This window comes from Megalobrama amblycephala, unplaced genomic scaffold (genome assembly GCF_018812025.1).
Source record: "Megalobrama amblycephala isolate DHTTF-2021 unplaced genomic scaffold, ASM1881202v1 scaffold385, whole genome shotgun sequence".
Classification (NCBI taxonomy): domain Eukaryota; kingdom Metazoa; phylum Chordata; class Actinopteri; order Cypriniformes; family Xenocyprididae; genus Megalobrama; species Megalobrama amblycephala.
In genome coordinates, this window is record NW_025953353.1 from 164,782 (window position 1) to 184,082 (window position 19,301).

A 19,301-nucleotide genomic window follows, 5' to 3' on the forward strand; every position below is an offset into this window, starting at 1 on the left:
TCACAGGTTCTTTTTTACTACTGTAGATGAGTACAAGAAATTCAGGTTTTGATCTTCCATACTGACGGTACCAGTGGAGATAATCTGTACCTCCAGAGGCAGAAAAACTACAGGATAATGTAACACTTGAACCCTCCTCAGCAAAAACATCTGTTTTGTTTGGTTTTATGACATTTCCAAATACAGCAGCTGAAATAGAAAAGATACATTTGTACAGTTTTAGTGAGATGTTTTTAATAAATCAAAATTTTAACAGAAATATTATAATTAACCAAATAACATACCAGCTGAAGCACAGAGCAGAATAACTGAATGAAGATTCATTGTTCAAGTGTTCACTCTGAGAAGAGTCAGAATCGTTTCATCCACAGTCTCTTTCAGACACGATTAGATCATGTCAGATCTGTGAACTCTGAGTCCCTCCTCTCTGAGAACATCTGACAATGAATTTCAAGAAGACAAGAAAGATCCAATCACATGAACTGCTATTATGACTATACGATTGCGCCAAAAACAAGTAATGCTGAATTGATCTGTGATCCTTATTTGAGTATGAATGGTTACAAAGCTATTTTAAAGATTTATTGCATTTCAGGGGGTGTGACCTTCTTCATCACATTTTGAAAGTTATTTTGGACTCGGCTCACAACAGCGTACCATCATTTGAAACAAATTATCTGTCCATCAGTGTTAAGAATAATAAATAATATGCTGTACAGTTGTTCATGTTCAAGATCAGTTTTACTGTGCACAGCCTTTTAATCAAGAAAACACTATTGGATGATTAAAATGATACTGAAATTATTCAATTAAAATAAATCATGTAATCAATTTAATAATGACTGCATGATCATAATGTTGTTTTTTGTAGGTCATGATGATTTTATTACAGTTTTTAAATGTCAAAAATGCTTTCATCACACTCACATTATGTTTATGCTTGTGTTTTTGTATGTGGTTTGACTTCAGTTTTGTCACAGTGGTCCTCAGAGCACAGTAATACACAGCAGAGTCAGACACACACAGATCCTTGATCTTCAGAGGAACTGAATTTGATGAAAGTTCAGAGTGAAATCTCTCCTGGAACTCAGTGCCATTTTCTCCAACTCCAAACTTGTCCCTCCTCAGGATGTATTTAGGAAAGTCATTTGCTCTCTGGATGTACCAGAAGAGGTTTGGCCCTGTTGAAGCTGTCGTATATGAACAATCTAATGTCACTGATCTTCCTTCAGCTTCAGTCACATGTTTGTCTGGCTGATCAACTTTCTCTTCTGATCTGCACTCTGTAAAGTTTTAAGAATATTTGATATAGATTTTATTTTTGACTCTTAACATCCATATCAACAAACAATCTATACAAATATTAAAAAATGATTTAAATTCTTAAAAATGAGAAGAAATGCATACCAAGACTGAAGAGTGCAAACAGAAATATATTCCTGATCCACCTCATGATCTGTTTTAAATTCACACTGAAGTCAAAATAAATCTGTCAGTGAGAGTTTTGCTTTCATAAATATCATAAAGACTCTGAGGAGGAGCTTGTGAAACCCTAAAAGAAACTTCTTGCTGTTAAGTGTAATACTGAGAGATATCGCCCTCTTTTGGTTTCTGACAAGAGTTACACAATCGAAATAAAGTCACATGATGTGAAACATGTTAGCCATAGAGCAGCTTAAAGAACACTTATAATTACAATCATTCATGTTGTTTCTTAAAATAGACTACTTTTATATGGATTTAATGTAATTAATAACAATATTAGGATGTTTCATTCACTTTTGAATGTCATTGAATTAAATATGTCATCTTTCTATCTGCAGTTTATATTTGTACAACTTCCTGCTGCTGTTCACTTTCATATGCTGCTGTATACTGTATAATATATTGTATTTGTTTAACTGTGTTAGATACAGATAGTCCACTGAAGAGGAATAAATGCAGGACAATATAATATATGCTTTGTCTGGTTTAATTACATTTCCAAAGACAGCAGCTGTAAAATAAAAAGTACACATTTGTGAGATTTAGATATTTGTTGACAAAACAAAAAACAAACAAATAAATAAACACACCTGCTGAGACACAGAAGAGAAATACTGTACAAGTGTTCACTCTCCGTCAGACATTATTACTCCACATGTGTCTAATGAGGGTCTAAATGTAAGTTTTAGTCAATGTAAGATGTCAATCATCACACCAGCCGGCAGTCGTATAACTGTTTACCTTTATTTCAGCTAGATGGGCAAATTAACTCATGAACGCTGTTTACAGATTCTGATGAATAACTAAAAATCTTCGAGTGGGACACATGCATGTATTTATAACTTTTAGATCTTAATGAGTCAGAGGAAGTTTGTGTGGATTTTATAACAAGTTTCTGACAGAGAGTGAGATCTCAGCACCCACATATCAACAAATGATACTGATCTCCCTCTACTGGCTCCCTACAGCTACTGCATGATGCCAATATATTTATATATGAAGGTTTTTGTGTGAGTGTTGAGTGTGTTTGAGTCACAGTGGGCTTCAGAGCACAGTAGTACACAGCAGAGTCAGACACACACAGGTTCTTGATTGTCAGAGGAAATGAAGTTTTGCTGAGATTTGCTTGAAATCTCTCCTCGAATTCATCCTCATTTCGTCCAGAGTTAGAGATTCTATTCAACATGTACTTGGGGATCCCATTAACTTTCTGCTGGTACCAGAAGAGAGTCGGGTTTGGGTAAGACGTCTGATATGTACAGTTGATTGTTACATCAACACCTTCAAAAGCAGACTGAATCTTTGTGTGCTGATCAACTTTGTCTTGAGATTTACATCCTGAAATAGAATTGAAACAATATCAATAAAAAATTCACCCATTGGTCTCAAGGAATATACACATAGACACGTAAGGAAAATTCATTTTAAATAGGCTTTTTGAAAATAATCATTATTTGTTAGTGTTACTCACCCCAGATATATAAAAATATGATCACAATGACTCTTTTCCAGAGTGCCATTATATACAATTGAAATCCCCAAGGATATATGCAGAGATGTTGTGATCTCCTTCCTCTTACTGTATCTGTTAAAGCAGCAGTAAATTCAAGTCATTTGGTCTGACTGCTGGGAGGAGCCTGTGCTACAGTAAGTGCCAATGAAGACTGTAGTTTATGTAATATATAGTGCTGTATCACTTCATTCACTTATCTGAGTAAATGAAACCAGATGTCTCACATGTCACAGAGTATCATTCAAGTTTTGTTTTTATACATAACAGTACATTTAACAGTTAAATTACATACCAAGAACTGCAACTATTACAACTATTACAGTAATAAATATTGAGGTTCTTTGTTTGGATATTGTCTGTACCAGTAAAGTCCAACATATTCACTATATTTGTACTATATGAGCAGCTCAGCTTGACAGTTTCTGTTTCTTTAGTGTGTTTTTTTTTTTTTTGTCTCTTTATCTGGCTCAATGTTGTCTCCAGTCACCAAACCTGTGAACAATAAAAAGTGATTTTTGATTGACAATATATATATATATATATATATATATATATATATATATATATATATATATATATAGTATGAATCAGATCAGATCAGTTCTCTGTTGAGGCTCTCAGTGCTTGAGCTGTAAGTCACTGCAGATCAGTCACAAACACACACAGGAACTTCCTGCTTAAATACTAGATGTCTTCACATTTTTCAGTCTGTCTAATTTCCTCTCATGAACATGAACATGAAAATATTAACAGATGGAAATATGAAGAATATTTACTTTATAGTTATATAGATATTTAGCTAGCTATTTTTGTATATACAGTATAACCATAATTTAGAACAAGCAAGAGCTCAATTTGAATGTGTGTGTTTTAAATTACATGAGAATAATTTGAGAAATTTTAACGTTTGTTACTTTTTTTGTTATTATTAAATTGGTTTGTCAACTAGGACAGTAAGACAGTATTGGTTTTAATGTGATTCATCTTTATATTGCCAAAGATTGACTCACTTCAGAATACATTTAGTTTATATTTGATCACTTTTACAATAAACTGTTCTTTCTCGTCTCTCATTGTATCAGGTTTTTGTATAGATCTGATGTGTTTCCTGTGACTGTGGGCCTCAGAGCACAGTAATACACAGCAGAGTCTGATACTGCAGCAGAGGAGATGATCAGATCCACATGTTCCCTTCTTGTAATGTTAGCAGTGAATCTTGGATCTACATCAGACGTCTCAGCTTCTTTTTTACTACTGTAGGTGAGTACAAGAAATTCAGGTTTTGATCTTCCATACTGACGGTACCAGTGGAGATCATCTGTTGTTCCAGAGGCAGAAAAACTACAGGATAATGTAACACTTGAACCCTCCTCAGCAAAAACATCTGTTTTGTTTGGTTTGATGACATTTCCAAATACAGCAGCTGAAATAGAAAAGAGACACTTGTACATTTTTAGTGAGATTTTCAAAGAAATATTATAATAATTAACCGAATAACATACCAGCTGAGACACAGAATGACTGAATGAAGATTCATTGTTCAAGTGTTCACTCTGAGAAGAGTCAGACTGAATCGTTTCATCCACAGTCTCTTTCAGACATGATTAGATCATGTCAGATCTGGAGTTCGTCCTCTTCTGATACTTCAAGACAAAAGAAGCTTTATTTAAATGACGAGTTTTGAGTTTTGCTCAGGTAAACTTGAATTTTTCACATAATTCAAATAATTCAGGCTTTCAGAATGTAATTAAAAGAACATTATTTTATATTATATGAAATATTTTATATTTTATTTTTATTTGTTTATATGTATTGATATTTATTTTGTTTATCTTTCAACTTCCAACACAAATAATCATCTGTTATTCTATTTTTCATGTCAAAACAGTATTCTCACCGCACCGACAGATGCAGACAAACGCCGACAGTCACCAGATTACATCAGCTCGTCACTTCTCAGACAATCTAATTCTGATTCGACAAGTTCAGTTGGCCAAAGCAAGCTTCACCAGACGCCAAACGACTCAGAGTTAACACACTGATCCGACAAAACCGAAGAAGTGTCTGTCTAAAATTTGGATTAAGGAATAAGGAATGGACCGTTTAAGATGGAATGGCCCTATTTTGATGTTTTTTCATACAGTTAAGATATAATGAGAGAATATAATTCAGTTTTGATTATCAACATCACCTTATGGAGTTATGCTGAGGAATAACTTTAACATCTGACCTAAACAAACTTGTATTCACTTTATTTGTAACGTACAGCCATTTGTAACTTGAATGTGTCAGTCTTCCAGTCTGTTATGCTGCTTGATATAACTGTTGTGTTATCATGTTATGTTAATTTAAAATCATAATCATAAACACACTGGTTTGTAGTGCAAACATTTACTGCATTTTGTTATTCTTCTAGCTTTATAGTGGCTAATGAATCAAAAGTTCATAAATATTCACAGAAAATAACTTGCTTCTGCTTTGCAAAATAAGGTGTATTAATATCCCATACAACAACTTCTTCTAGTTTGATGTCAAACAGTTGTTACCACATTCTGTCATTTACAGTCCCAGTGTTTACAAAATATAAATGTGGTGCGATATACATTTAGTAGCTGGCTTTTAGATTCAGATTCATACATATGCACAGCTATAAACTTTTGCTAAATGAAATCAATGATGTAGATGATGCATGGATTTATATTGCAGTGGGAGGGGCTCTGCTGTTTATGAATAATATGGTAGTGGTCATGCCTTTTTTATATAAAACATCAAATTTATTTGGCTGTAAAACATGTACAGCAACTTGTTCTAGTTCATGATCATATCACCCCTCTCTGCTCTGACAGGTGTCTCCACATTCTGTTATTTACAGTCTCTGTGGTACATGTGGTATTATACACATTTGATTACTGACTTTCAAAGCAAGAATTGTGTGTGTGAGTTTTTGTAAAGCTTCTCAGGCACTTTGTATCACTGGGCTCCAACTCTCAGAGCACAATAATAGAGAGCTGAATCTGACAGAGTCACACTGTTAATAATGAGTTCAGTGGATGATTGAGATGTTGTCGACTGAAACCGACGGTCTGGAATATTATCAAGACTGCTGTATGATCGAGCACCTTTATACAGTAAATATTCTGGTTCAGTATTAGGATACTGTCTGTACCAGTAAAGCAAAATATTATTGCTGCTTGAATCATAAGAGCATCTCAGTGTCACAGACTCTCCTTCTCTCCTGATTATATTCATATCTTCATCTTTTGGTCCAATGCTGTCAGAAAACACACCTGGAAGTAATATAAGACACTTCACAAATACAATCCTCTCAGTGAAACTAAAAGGAGACATAAAAACACACACATATAATTTATGTAAAATGTACTGTGTAGTCATACAGATATGATGCACTGCTTAACATGTGTTTAAGAATTGATAAAAAGTGTGATTTACCTGATATAATTATGAGGATCAATAAATACCTCTCCATGTTGATATTTCAGATCTGTTTTAAAAATTGTCCTATGTTGATTTGAATGACAAATTATACCATAATTAATAGTGTACATAAATCATAGGTAAATGAATGCCCTAGAGATCTGATATGCTTTATATTAATAATGTGGGTGTGGACTGTGATAAGACCCCGCCCCCTTTTCTGCCAATACAGGCATCGCTTTTGATATGCTTGATATATTATAAACATGCTATCACTATAAACATGTCCCTACTTTGACATCATTTATTAATTTATTTATGGTAACATATTAATACTGATAGCTGCTTTATGTTTGAAAATTATTAGTTTCCAATGGATTATTTCCAGCACATGGGTCTGAATCTAATACAGTCAGATAATAATATGAACATTACACTTTTCATTGTTTTGTATAAATAAATAATAAAATGAAAACTGGATTCCAGGTCAATGATAGGCCATGTAGTTAAAACAGAAGTTATTCCAGAATGTTATTAGAAGCATAAAGCAATATATAATTTGACATTGTTTTTAATGTCTGTTCTTGTTTTTTCATGATCAGTTTTATTCTTCCTTAATTTACAATTAAAATGTATAACCATTAATGCAGCATAGAACAAACAGTGTTATATATACTGTAAGGAAACATTTACTGTAGATTTTGTAAGGGAACCATTTAATGTTCAACAGGTGTTACCATATCCTCTCATTTGTGGTTTACAAAAGAGATGTTCGTGGTTTGATACTGATGAGATTGCTGTTGTTCAAAGCAGTAATAGTGTGTGTGAGTTTTTGTTAAGCTTCTCAGGCATTTTGTATCACTGGGGTAATTACTCTAAGAGCACAATAATAGAGAGCTGAATCTGACAGAGCTGCTGCTTTAATAATGAGTTCAGTGGATGACTGGGATGTTGTCGACTGAAACTGGTCTGGTATATCAGAGTTGCTGTATGATCGAGCACCTTTATACAGTAAATATTCTGGTTCTCTGTTTGGATACTGTCTGTACCAGTAAAGATAGACATAACTGCTGCTAGCATCATATGAGCATCTCAGTGTCACAGACTCTCCTTCTCTAATGATCATATTAGTGTCCTTGTCAACTGGACCAATGCTATCAGCAAATGCACCTGCAATACAATTTGAGAAATCACAATAGAAGATTAAATCATCAGTTTCTCTTGCCAAAAACACCAGGAGATTCTAAGAGTGTAAATTATATCCACCTGAAACTGTAATAGCAATCACTAGTAGATATCTGTCCATGTTGATTCCTCAGTTTAAACAGGTTTTGAAAATGGTTTAAGGTTAGCTGTGTATCTTTCTTTAAGGTTTATACATGTGCACTAAACTAAATGTGATAAATGATAAAAAACATTGAATAGATAAATGACTGCAGTGGGAGGGGCTCTGAGGAGGAGTCTGACTGAACCACAGTTCCTCAATACTGAACGTCTCCTCCTCCTTAAGGATTCTGGATGTAGGGGAGAGTGGGGACAGTTGCAACGTGTGGCAGTTGCAACATTGCTGATTTATCCAATCAGGAATGAGCTAGAGTCATGACACTCCTACTGCACATGCTCAGTATGCCCCTCCTTCTTTCTGGAAGTTAACAGCTACATGCTAAACCTCCTTATAGGAGAACTGAAATTCAAGGCAAAAAAGTAACTTTTTTTACTACTAGATTTTTTGTCATACTGTCTAAACTGTTTAAGTATTGTTTTTTATAGTTTAATAGTTTGAATGTGCATTTTCTTAGCTCTTAACAGACTTGGGTACAATGTGTTCAAGCTAATGTGTTAGGCTAGCATCACTAGTTTTAAGATGGCTGCCAGGGGGTGGGACAGTTGCAACGCATTGTTGCAACTGTCCCCACATGGTGTTGCAACTGTCCCTCATGACAATAATAATGACAATTAGATAAAATTGATATAAAAGGCAATTCAGTGGTTTGATAAAGAACATATTTCAATAATCAGGTATCTCCTCTTTGTATTTCAGCAAATTGCTTTTTTAAAAGTCAAACTAGTCTGCAGTGTATCCTACATTTTCTGTTCTGTTTTTTTTTCAGTATGCCACGAGACAGGAAAAGGACAACAGAAAGGGGTGTCCTTCTACCTATTCTGTCCTTAGCTGCTGCTGTAGTAAGCAATGATGGCAGGACAGTGAGGTCACATAACGATAATTGATATGCTTAGCATTTGTTTGACTACGATATCAAACAGCAAATACTGTGTTGCTAATGTTACACAAAACATGTTCCCATTCACCATCTCAGAAATCAATATCCTTAGAAATGCTTTGAACAACTTGTAAGATATTAAAGGCATACAGTTCATCATCAGAAAATGTGCATATATACTGCATATTGGAGAAATAGTACATATTGTAGCCAAGCTAGAGGTCTGTGCTTGGATATGTTGTGCTTATTTTCTTAGTATGTATGCATTTATTAATTTAGTCTCTTTGCTAAATCATGCATCGCTATTAATATGGCTCATGCATAGTGTCTGTGTTTAGAGCAAACCCCTAACTCACTCTAACTGCCTCAAATTATGCATCTTGTTGAGGAATTTATGCTGTCTCATTGCAAATGATCAGATTTATGATATTCAGATTTATGATTTTCAAATTGGCTTTGAAGGAGGGACTAGTAAGTAACAACAATAAAAAATACTTTGCAAATGCATAGCAACACACTGGCAAACACCCACATCATGTGCTGGTGAGTTGTGCACATGCAAACAGCTTGCTCTAGTTTTCTTCTTCCGTCAGAACCGCATGAGTTGATGTTATTAGGCAGAAATCACATTTGAGTTGGGCCTACATAAATCAGTAAAGGTGTTACATGGTTGTGTACTTGTTTTTACTTTAAAAAGTTAACTCAATGAACTCTGGTCTCACATAAACTAAAAAAAAGATTTGAAAAATGATGCAGAAGTATGAGTTTTATTACATCTAAATGACTGTTGCAACTGCCCCTCGGTACTGTTGCAACTGTCCCCATATATGGGGACAGTTGCAACATTTTTCAGGGTCCATTTAAGTACAAATTACTTTCATATTATCATGTGTACACATGTTGCAACAGTATGGGCAGGTAGGTGACATATATGGGTTTAATATATATATTTTTTGTCTTTCTAATACAAACAGTCGCTGAGAAACTGAAGGAAATGTAAAAAGTGTTGCAACCGCCCCCACTCTCCCCTACTTTTAATACTTTACAATGTTCTGATGTTTCTTCAAATACATTGATTCAAGCACTTTTTTATTTTATGAACTAAACTAATGCTAGAAGATCATTTGACATAGTTAAGATAAGTTAAGAGAAAATAAATAAAGAGAATAAAATAAAATAAATAAAGTTAAGAGACTTTTACCATTAAATGATTGTATATTTTATGTTGTTATTCTCAACTATATTATTTTATTATTATTTGATTCATTATAGTTATGTATTTTTATCAACGTCAGAGAGTAGTTATTGTGTGAGTGTTGAGTGTGTTTGAGTCACAGTGGGGTTCAGAGCACAGTAGTACACAGCAGAGTCAGACACACGCAGGTTCTTGATTGTCAGAGGAACTGAATTTGAGTCCAAACTGGCATTAAATCTCTCTTCAAATTCAGAACTGCTACTTGATCCAAACTTGTATTTCATCAGTATATATTCAGGAAGGCCATTAAAGCGTTGAATGTACCAGAAAAGATATGGAGCAGACTGAAGTGTTTCATATTCACAGTTCAGGGTAACCTGATGTCCTTCAGTGGCAGTTTTTGTCTCATTTGACTGATTAACAGTGTCTTTCCCAAAGCATCCTGTGAATGCATAATAACATAATTATACAAGCAATGTCGTTTTAAAAATGCATTTACAGCAATAAAGGTTTGATTACTTACCATAGAAATTAAAGGCCAAAATGAATATAACAGGCATTCTGTGAAACATCTTTGTTTATCTATGAAAGGAAATGGGAAAATGTCATTCATAGCAGCTTTGTTTTCTGCTTGTCATGTTGAGATAGTGATGATGTTCAACAGCAGATGTTTCTTTTCAATCAAGACTTACAAAAATAAACATTAGGTGGTGTCATGTGTATGTAGATAGCGCCATCTTCAGGCTAATAAAAAATTAACTTCTGTGTCCCATTTTCCATTGTAACACACACACACACACACACACACACACACACACGCACACATTTATTTGTATAGCGCTTTTCACAATACATATTGTTTCAAAGCAGCTTTACAGGCAGTGCATGTCAACATAACAATTTAGAGTAATCTGTTGTCAGAGTTGACTGTGTCTAAATTATGTAATTTACATATAATCACACAGTTAGCTAACAATGTTATAATAATTATAATATAGCAAATTCATTTAAGGTAGAAACAATGGAAGTAATGAATACATGTTAACAATAGTTAGGACATATAGCAATAACAATACTTTATAATCGATACAGAACTGAATAGGTAACCAGTATAGACATGATAAAATTAGTGTTATCATATTTTCTTGACCTAAAACTCTAGCAGCTGCATTTTGAACTAACTGTACCTTGTTTACTGAGGAAGAAGGACAACCAGCTAGTAATGCATTACAGTAATCTAGTCTAGACATCATGAATTCATGAACTAACTTTTCTGCATCAGAAACAGATAACATGTCCCGTAGCTCAGCAATGTTTCTGAGGTGGAAGAAGACTGTTTTCTTAACATATGAAAATATTTTTATTTTCAAAAGACAAGTTGCTGACTAATATAACACCCAGGTCTTTAACCGTAGAGGATGGAGTAACAGTACATCCTTCTGAATGCAGATTGTAGTCTGTGAGATTCTGTGTACAAGTTTTTGGTCCAATAATTAATACTTCAGTCTTATCTGAATTTAATAGAGGAAAATTACTGGTCATCCAATGTTTTACTTCTTTAACACACTCTGTCAATCTGGATAATTAACAAAATCAGTAACAAAATCCAAAACCATTTTAAAATGAAATAAAATAAAATAAACAGCTGTTGTTGGTATAGATCAGATCACATTATCAGCTAAAAAGCAACAACGACTTCTTGATTGTTTTGTTTTTGTTTGAAGGTTCAATACAGTCACTTCTGACTTAAACCTGAATATGAATTAATGAAAAGTTTTAAAAAAGTAATGTACATTTATGTTGTTTTAAGAGGTTTTCATAAAGGAAGGAACATATTATATAAGTAACAATTGGCAAAGCATTTTCATAGAGTTTGTGGCAAATGTGAATCTGTTGGTGTTTTTTTGTTGTTGTTGTTTTTATGTTAATAAGTAATAAGTAGGTTCACAGAGTCCTTATAACAGTGGAAGTAATCACATCAGGGGTTAAACAACACTACTCAGATGCTCACAGTGTGTTTGTGTGAGTGTTGAGTGTGTTTGAGTCACAGTGGGCTTCAGAGCACAGTAATACACAGCAGAGTCAGACACACACACATCCTGGATCATCAGAGGAACTTATCCTAATGTGGAATCCAGTTTGGTATGAAATCTCTCCTTATATTCAGGCTCTGTCGTTCCTTTCCCAATGGAAAATTCACTCAGAATGAATGTTGGTGATCTGTTTGGTAGCTGTTTGTACCAGAAGAGATAAGCATTTGCAGCGCTCATGAGGGTATAATTACACAATAAAGTCACTTGATTTCCCTCAGCAGAAGTCTCTTCTCTTGAAGGCTGATCAACACTGTCCTGTCCCCAGCACACTGGAAGAGATGGACATGAATTAACAATCATTTACAGATACTCAAATAAATAAAGTGTAAATGAGAGATTGTTCTTACCTAAATCATGTGCCGTGAAGAAAAGAGAAATAATCACCCATTTTGTCATTGTTGCTCTGAGTTGAAGAGAGTGAGAGAAAAACAACTAATGTGAGTCTCTCCTTATGGTGAATCTCTCTTTAGCTTCTCTTGATTATTTTCAGCAACTGCACAAGAATTTAAGGGATGCTTCCCCCTGCTGGTGAATTTAGTGTATTAACTACCTTGTTTTTGGAGATCATTTTCATAATCACATTTTTCAAGCTGTGATATACTAAAGTCATGTGGGATGATCTAGCATGTTATTTCACTTTTATTTTGATCCCTTTCCATTTTTTTTTCAATTGCCTTTATCATTTGAATAACCACAAGTTATCACTGTAACCACACACAGGTGTTTCCACTGGTGTAATTATATCATGTGAATTATAGATTGTGGGTTTGATGTGGCTTGAGATCAAAGGGAAAATGAATTTGAGTTTTTGTACAGCTTCACATAGACTTTGTATCACTGGGCTCCAACTAATAGAGCACAATAATAGAGAGCTGAATCTGACAGAGTCACACCATTAATCTTGAGTTCAGTGGATGTTCGTGATGTAGTCGACTGAAAGCGAGGATCAGAGGGATTCCCAGTTCTACTCCATGAACGAGCCTCTTTCCACATTAAATACTGAGGCTCTCCATTAAGATACTGTCTGTACCAGTAAAGTCTGACATTATCGGTGTCTGTTTCATATGTGCAGCTGAGGGTCACAGTCTCGTCTTCCTTCTTTATAACAGTTTCTTTATTTGGCCAAATCTTGTCTGCAGTCATCACACCTAAAACAAAGAAATAAGAAAATTACTGACTCACGTTGCACACAGTCATTTCTTAAACTGTTTTTCTGCATCACTAGAATGAATAAAGTGGATCATTTTGTACCTGAAGTCAGAAATAAAATCAGAAACAGGTGTTTTTCCATGTTTCTACAGATCTGTTCATGTTCTCTGTGCTCCGATGCTAATGCTTTAGTTCAGAGCTCACAGAAGAGGTGTGTCTTCAGTGTCTTCATCTTTAGTTTAAGAGGCAGGTGATTGGTTGGAAGTGACAGTTTTGAACACAAGAACAAGAGCCTTGAAAGAAAGAAATCAGAGAGTGTGTGATGGGGACCTATATGTGCTGCTTAAAAACCAAATACACAAACACATTCTGGATCATATTGAACTGTACTCTGTTAAAACTGAAGAAATAATGAAAACAATTTAAATACTGTAGATCTGCTCTGCTTGAGTTGAACTGCACAAAAAGCACATTATTTATTGATAATTATTACTGATAGGATTCTCACTTCATGAAATATGATTTTATAATATGTTTCCACTTGGTTTATAGTGTTGCTTTGGCAAAGTTGGAGAGTTTTTATTTTGCATGTTTTTGTGTGAGTGTTGAGTGTGTTTGAGTCTCAGTGGGCTTCAGAGCACAGTAATACACAGCAGAGTCAGACACACACACATCCTGGATCATCAGAGGAACTGATCTTGATGTGGAGTTCAGTGCTAGAGAAAATCTCTTCTTAAATTCATCCTCGGTTATTCCTTCACTTAATGTATATTTATTTAGAATGAATGTAAGTGATTTGTTTGGTAGCTGTTTGTACCAGAAGAGATACGGACTTGTATCGCTTGTAGTATAATTACTCCTTAAAATAACTTGATCTCCTTCACTTGCAGTCATTTCTCTTGAAGACTGTTCAACTCTGTCCTGTCCCAAAGACACTAAGTGGATAGAAAAGGGTAAATCATTAACATGAAGTATCATGAACGTAAACTTAAATTAATAACCTAAATGTAAGTAAACCTTGTTCTGTTAAATGTACTGAAACAGAAAAAAGAGCTTACCATCATAATGAGCTGCTGTGAGACACAGAGAAATCAAAGCCCATTTAAACATTGTTGTTCTGTGCGGTAAAAGAGCAGAAAGAGCTGAGCTCTCAAAAACTCTGTGCTTCTCTCACAGAGCTCTACTTTAAATGTTTTAATCACATGATATAATCACACATGAAGAGTGTGATGCTGACCCCTTGTGGATGAAATTTTAAATTTAAATTTTGACTCGTTTTAGGTTGTTTTTTTGTTCTAAGGACAATTCCCAGGTGAAAAAAGTACATTTCTATAATATAATTAAAGTGCTCTATTTTCATGCACTAATTTTGTACGTAATATACTAAAAATTCTTCTTTAGTACTTCTTAAGATCATCTTAAGAACATCTAAGTGTACTCAACTGTGCTGTTTTGAGACAACATGAAATATGAACTAAAATGTTCTTTTAATATACTATTTCTGTATTTAAAAATGTATTTAGATTCACTTATAGTACATTTGAACCCATAGTGTACTACAAGTAGTAGCTAAATATATTTTTTAAATACACTTAGATGTATTTAAGTGTATTTAACTTTTTTTAGATACACTTAGATGTTCTTAAGAAGTACTAAAGAAGATTTTTTAGTATATTAAGTATAAAATTAGTGCATGAAAATAAAGCACTTTTAGTACATTATTGAAGTGTACTTTTTTTCACCTGGGTTACAAAGTGTTCAGATTACTGTGTTATCTGTTTTGAGAACAGTGAGTTTGGAGAAATGTCTAATCGATGGAGGAAAACTGTAATACAGTAACTGATGTTGCGCGCCACATGAAAAGGTGGGTAATTATTTCTGAAGGTGTGACTTGATTGTATTTATGACTTTTGTACATGCAAATAGGTGTTCCCTTTCGTGGGAACTATCGACGCTACGTCAGTGACGTGATGGGAATCCTCTGCATTTTTGTGTTTGTGAAGCACTATTGTATCCAACCAATGAGAGAACGTGACGTCAGAGGCGGGCGACGTCGCGGACCGGAACCTATAAAGCATGCCCAGAAACAAAGAACGCTAGCTTCTGTTGTCTTCAGTAAGCGCTATTTGTATCTTGTCTGTCTTATTTACTGTTGTCTGTCTACCATCTCGCCAGAAAGTGATCTCTTCGTCTGAGGACAAGAGTTTCTAACAAGTGAAATAAGACACATAAAAGACATATATATATAAAGAAAATGACGGAGAAAAGCCAGCGTTTCACTAAGTGTGCACCTCCTTGCCCGCGATTCATCGTGGAGGGAGATACACACGAGATGTGTGTGAAATGCCTGGGAGTTGAGCACGCACAGGCAGCTCTTGAGGGGGCTGTCTGTGTGCACTGTGAGCGGCTCACTCTCAGGGCGCTGCGCTCACGCCGGGCGCTCTTTAAGGAGGGCGCCGCGGCGAGTGTTCCCCGCGGGTCTGGTCCCGCTGCTGCCGAGGCACAGCGAAGGCTGCACTCGTGGGGTTCACAAATGGATCTAGCAGAGGGGGGAGAGACGGGCTTTGCCTTATCGCTCCCCTTACCTGCTAGATCTAGTGTCTCTCCTTTGGTGGTGGAAGCACGCGCTGCGGTTTCTTCCCCTCAAAGGGAGGCACCGGCACTGAATATATCTTCCCCCGAGGAGGTTGATGTTGAAGGTGTCGAGGGTGGTGATGAGGGACCGTCATCCTCATCTCCAGCCCATGAGGAGCTTATGGAGGTAGTGACCCGGGCAGTAGAGAAACTAAATATAAGCTGGCCCGCGGAGGAAAGCGTTCCTAAAGTTAAAAGCAAGTTGGATGAACGCTTCCTCCCAGCTAGGTCACTACCCCAGCGTCGGGGACTGCCGTTCTTTCCCGACCTCCACACCGAGGTGTCGAGGTCGTGGAATAGACCTGTGCAGTACCGTGTCTTCAGCCCACAGACATCAATGTACAGCAATATTACTGGGCTGAAGCAACACGGTTATGGGGCGATGCCTCGGGTTGAAGAGACGCTTGCGAGCTATCTCTCGCCCGAGTCTGCATCGTCCCTGAAATCCCCGACGTTGCCCACCAGACCTTTAAAGCAAACATCGAATCTGGTGGGCAAGGCTTATTCGGCAGCGGGTCAGGCTGCGGCATGTCTGCACACTATGTCAATACTGCAGGCATACCAAGCTGATCTGCTGGGGGAAATTGACGAAAGTGGGGAGGTAACCTTCGAAACCATTCAGGAGTTGAGGAAGGCCACAGATTTAGCTCTCCGTGCCACCAAGGAGACGGCCAAGTCAGTAGGCCGCTCTATGGCAGCCCTGGTGGCCGGAGAGACATCTGTGGCTCAACCTAGCTGATATTAAGGAGAAGGATAAACACATCCTTATGGATGCGCTGCTTTCCTCCGAGGGCCTGTTCGGCGACGCAGTTAATACTGTCGTCGACAGGTTCGAGGAGGCGAAAAAGCAGAAAGCGGCGTTCCAGAGGTTCCTCCCCCGAAAATCTCATCCCCCTGAGGCTGCTGGGCGGGGGCAGCCTCAGCCGATAGCCGGCTCCTCGGGACACAGGTCCCAGCAAAAGGCTAGTGTGGCCGCCCGTGCTCCCCCGCGGAAAGCTTGGGACCGGAGCGTGCTGCACAGCCGAAGCCTTCCGGGGGTAGGGCGGATCTGAGGACCGTCATTATTTCCCGGAAGGCTTCCCAAAAGAAATCCTGACGCTCATGGGCCAGGGTTTCTGAGGGCAGCCCCCTCCGAAGGGGTTCGACGATTAATTTCTATCGTTCCCCATCGGCGCCCTCAAGGGACTGTTCTGCCAACCCTGCCACCCAGTGTGCGACAGGGCGCAGCAGTCCCTGTCGATCCTCCGAGGAGGTTCGGCCAGCACGTGATTCGCTTATCTGCCGGTGCGCCGCGTCAGATAAACGAGCCAAGTGCTCAAAAAACACCAGAGACCAGTCTCGAGAGGCTGGTTCCCTTAGTAGAATTTTTGGAGGAATGGAAATGTCTTCCAAATATTTCGAAATGGGTGCTGCTCATGGTAGAACAGGGCTACAGAATTCAGTTCGGTTCTCGTCCGCCCAGGTTCAGTGGAGTGACTCACACAGTGGTAGCTCCAGAGCAGTCTCTGGTAATGGAACAAGAGGTTACGACGCTTTTGCAAAAAGGGGCTATAGAACGGGTTCCCTCTCCCAGCAGAATGTCGGGCTTTTACAGCCGCTACTTCATTGTTCCAAAGAAGGATGGGGGGTTGCGTCCGATCATAGATCTTCGTATACTAAATCGATCTGTAAAGAAGTTGAAGTTCAAGATGCTTACACTCAAACAGATTATTCCACAGATCAGATCCGAGGACTGGTTTGTGGCGATAGATCTGAAGGACGCATATTTTCACATTTCCATCCATGCTTCTCACAGGAAGTTCCTCAGGTTTGCTTTCGGGGGCGAAGCATACCAATACAAGGTTCTTCCCTTCGGCCTATCACTATCACCCCGCACGTTCACGAAGTGCGTGGATGCAGCCTTGGCTCCGCTGAGACTCCAGGGCATCCGCGTGCTGAACTATATCGACGATTGGTTGATTTTAGCTCAAACAGAACGTCTGGCAGCTCAACATCGAGATGTTGTGTTGTCGCACATGAAGAGGCTTGGGCTGAGGCTCAACGCCAAGAAAAGTGTGCTGGTTCCGAGTCAGGTTGCCAACTATCTTGGGGTAATCTGGGATTCCATCACGATGCGGGCGCAATTGACTCCTGCTCGTGTGACTTCCATTCTCGGGGCCGTGAATGGGGTGAAGTTAGGCCGGTCACTCACTGTAAAACAGTTTCAGAGACTGTTGGGTCTGATGGCAGCTGCGTCCAACGTTGTTACTTTTGGCCTTCTGCACATGAGACCCTTACAGTGGTGGCTCAGGACCAAGGGGTTTTCTCCGAGGGGAAATCCTTTTCGCATGATCAAAGTCACGCGGCGGTGCCTTCGTGCTCTGGTCATGTGGAAAAAGCCTTGGTTCCTGTCCCAGGGACCCGTGTTGGGAACTTCATGTCGTCGCGTAATGCTTACGACAGATGCGTCCCTCACAGGCTGGGGAGCGATCATGAGTGGTCGCTCAGCTCAAGGTCACTGGGAGGTACACCAGCTCTCCTGGCACATAAATCGGCTGGAGATGCTGGCAGTGTTTCAGGCTCTGAAGCACTTCCTCCCCGACCTGAGGGGCCACCATGTGTTGGTTCAGACAGACAACACTACGGTGGTCTCCTACATAAATCACCAAGGGGGACTGCGATCTCGTCCACTATGCAAACTGGTCAGTCACATCCTCCTGTGGACCCAAGGGAAATTACTCTCGCTAAAGGCGGCGTATATTCCGGGGTATTTGAATATGGGGGCGGACGCTCTGTCGAGGCAGAGCGCGAGTCCGGGGGAATGGAAGCTTCACTCAGAGGTAGTGGAGCTCATATGGAAGCATTCGGTCGAGCGGAAGTCGATCTCTTTGCCACAGAGGAGTCAACTCAATGCCCTCTGTGGTACTCTCTGAGGCACCCAGCTCCTCTGGGGTTGGATGCCATGATACAGACGTGGCCGAGGCGACGTCTGTATGCTTTTCCCCCAGTCTCTCTGCTCCCGGGAGTTCTGGACAAAGTCCGTCAGGAAGGGGTAGACCTGATATTGGTGGCTCCTTTCTGGCCAACAAGAATATGGTTTGCGGACCTAGTATCACTTCTTCACGGCTCTCCTCTGGAGCTTCCAGTCAGACAGGATCTCCTGTCCCAAGCGGGCGGCATGATATTACATCCCCGTCCAGAAATGTGGAAACTGTGGGCCTGGCCTCTGAGGGGGCAAGGCTCATAGAATCTGGTCTTCCAACCGAGGTTGTGGAGGTTGTTCAGTCCAGAGCTCCATCTACAAGGAAGCTTTATATGTATAAGTGGAAGGTTTTCGCTACATGGTGTAGTCATCATAGGGTGGACCCGGTCCACTCATCTGTCAGCTATGTGCTTCAATTCCTTCAAGAAAAGCTTTCAGAAGGCTTAACTCACTCCACATTAAAAGTGTATGTGGCTGCTATTTCAGCCTATCATGTTCCTATGGGTGGTGTCTCGGTAGGTCGAGACCCCTTAGTTGTTCGCTTCCTTCGTGGCGCACTGAGGCTGAGGCCTTCAGTATGCCCAAAATCTCTGACCTGGGACTTAGCCATTGT

The 19,301-nt window shown here is 38.5% G+C and overlaps 6 gene segments (V, D, J or C); all 6 read right to left on the reverse strand.

Annotated features, from left to right (window-relative positions):
• Window positions 1-392: 392 nt before the first annotated feature.
• LOC125261267 lies at window positions 393-1,539 on the reverse strand. The segment is given in 3 exon segments: window positions 393-437; window positions 928-1,283; window positions 1,408-1,539. Coding segments are annotated over 3 exon segments (447 nt in total).
• Window positions 1,540-2,350: 811 nt separating this feature from the next.
• On the reverse strand, window positions 2,351-3,051 carry LOC125261310. The segment is given in 2 exon segments: window positions 2,351-2,823; window positions 2,957-3,051. Coding segments are annotated over 2 exon segments (474 nt in total).
• A 2,858-nt stretch (window positions 3,052-5,909) lies between these two features.
• Window positions 5,910-6,485, reverse strand: LOC125261305. The segment is given in 2 exon segments: window positions 5,910-6,285; window positions 6,449-6,485. Coding segments are annotated over 2 exon segments (354 nt in total).
• A 792-nt stretch (window positions 6,486-7,277) lies between these two features.
• LOC125261268 lies at window positions 7,278-7,944 on the reverse strand. The segment is given in 2 exon segments: window positions 7,278-7,603; window positions 7,700-7,944. Coding segments are annotated over 2 exon segments (366 nt in total).
• Window positions 7,945-11,510: 3,566 nt separating this feature from the next.
• Window positions 11,511-12,466, reverse strand: LOC125261257. The segment is given in 2 exon segments: window positions 11,511-12,212; window positions 12,291-12,466. Coding segments are annotated over 2 exon segments (294 nt in total).
• A 180-nt stretch (window positions 12,467-12,646) lies between these two features.
• LOC125261258 lies at window positions 12,647-13,322 on the reverse strand. The segment is given in 2 exon segments: window positions 12,647-13,091; window positions 13,195-13,322. Coding segments are annotated over 2 exon segments (354 nt in total).
• Between the last annotated feature and the right edge of the window lie 5,979 nt (window positions 13,323-19,301).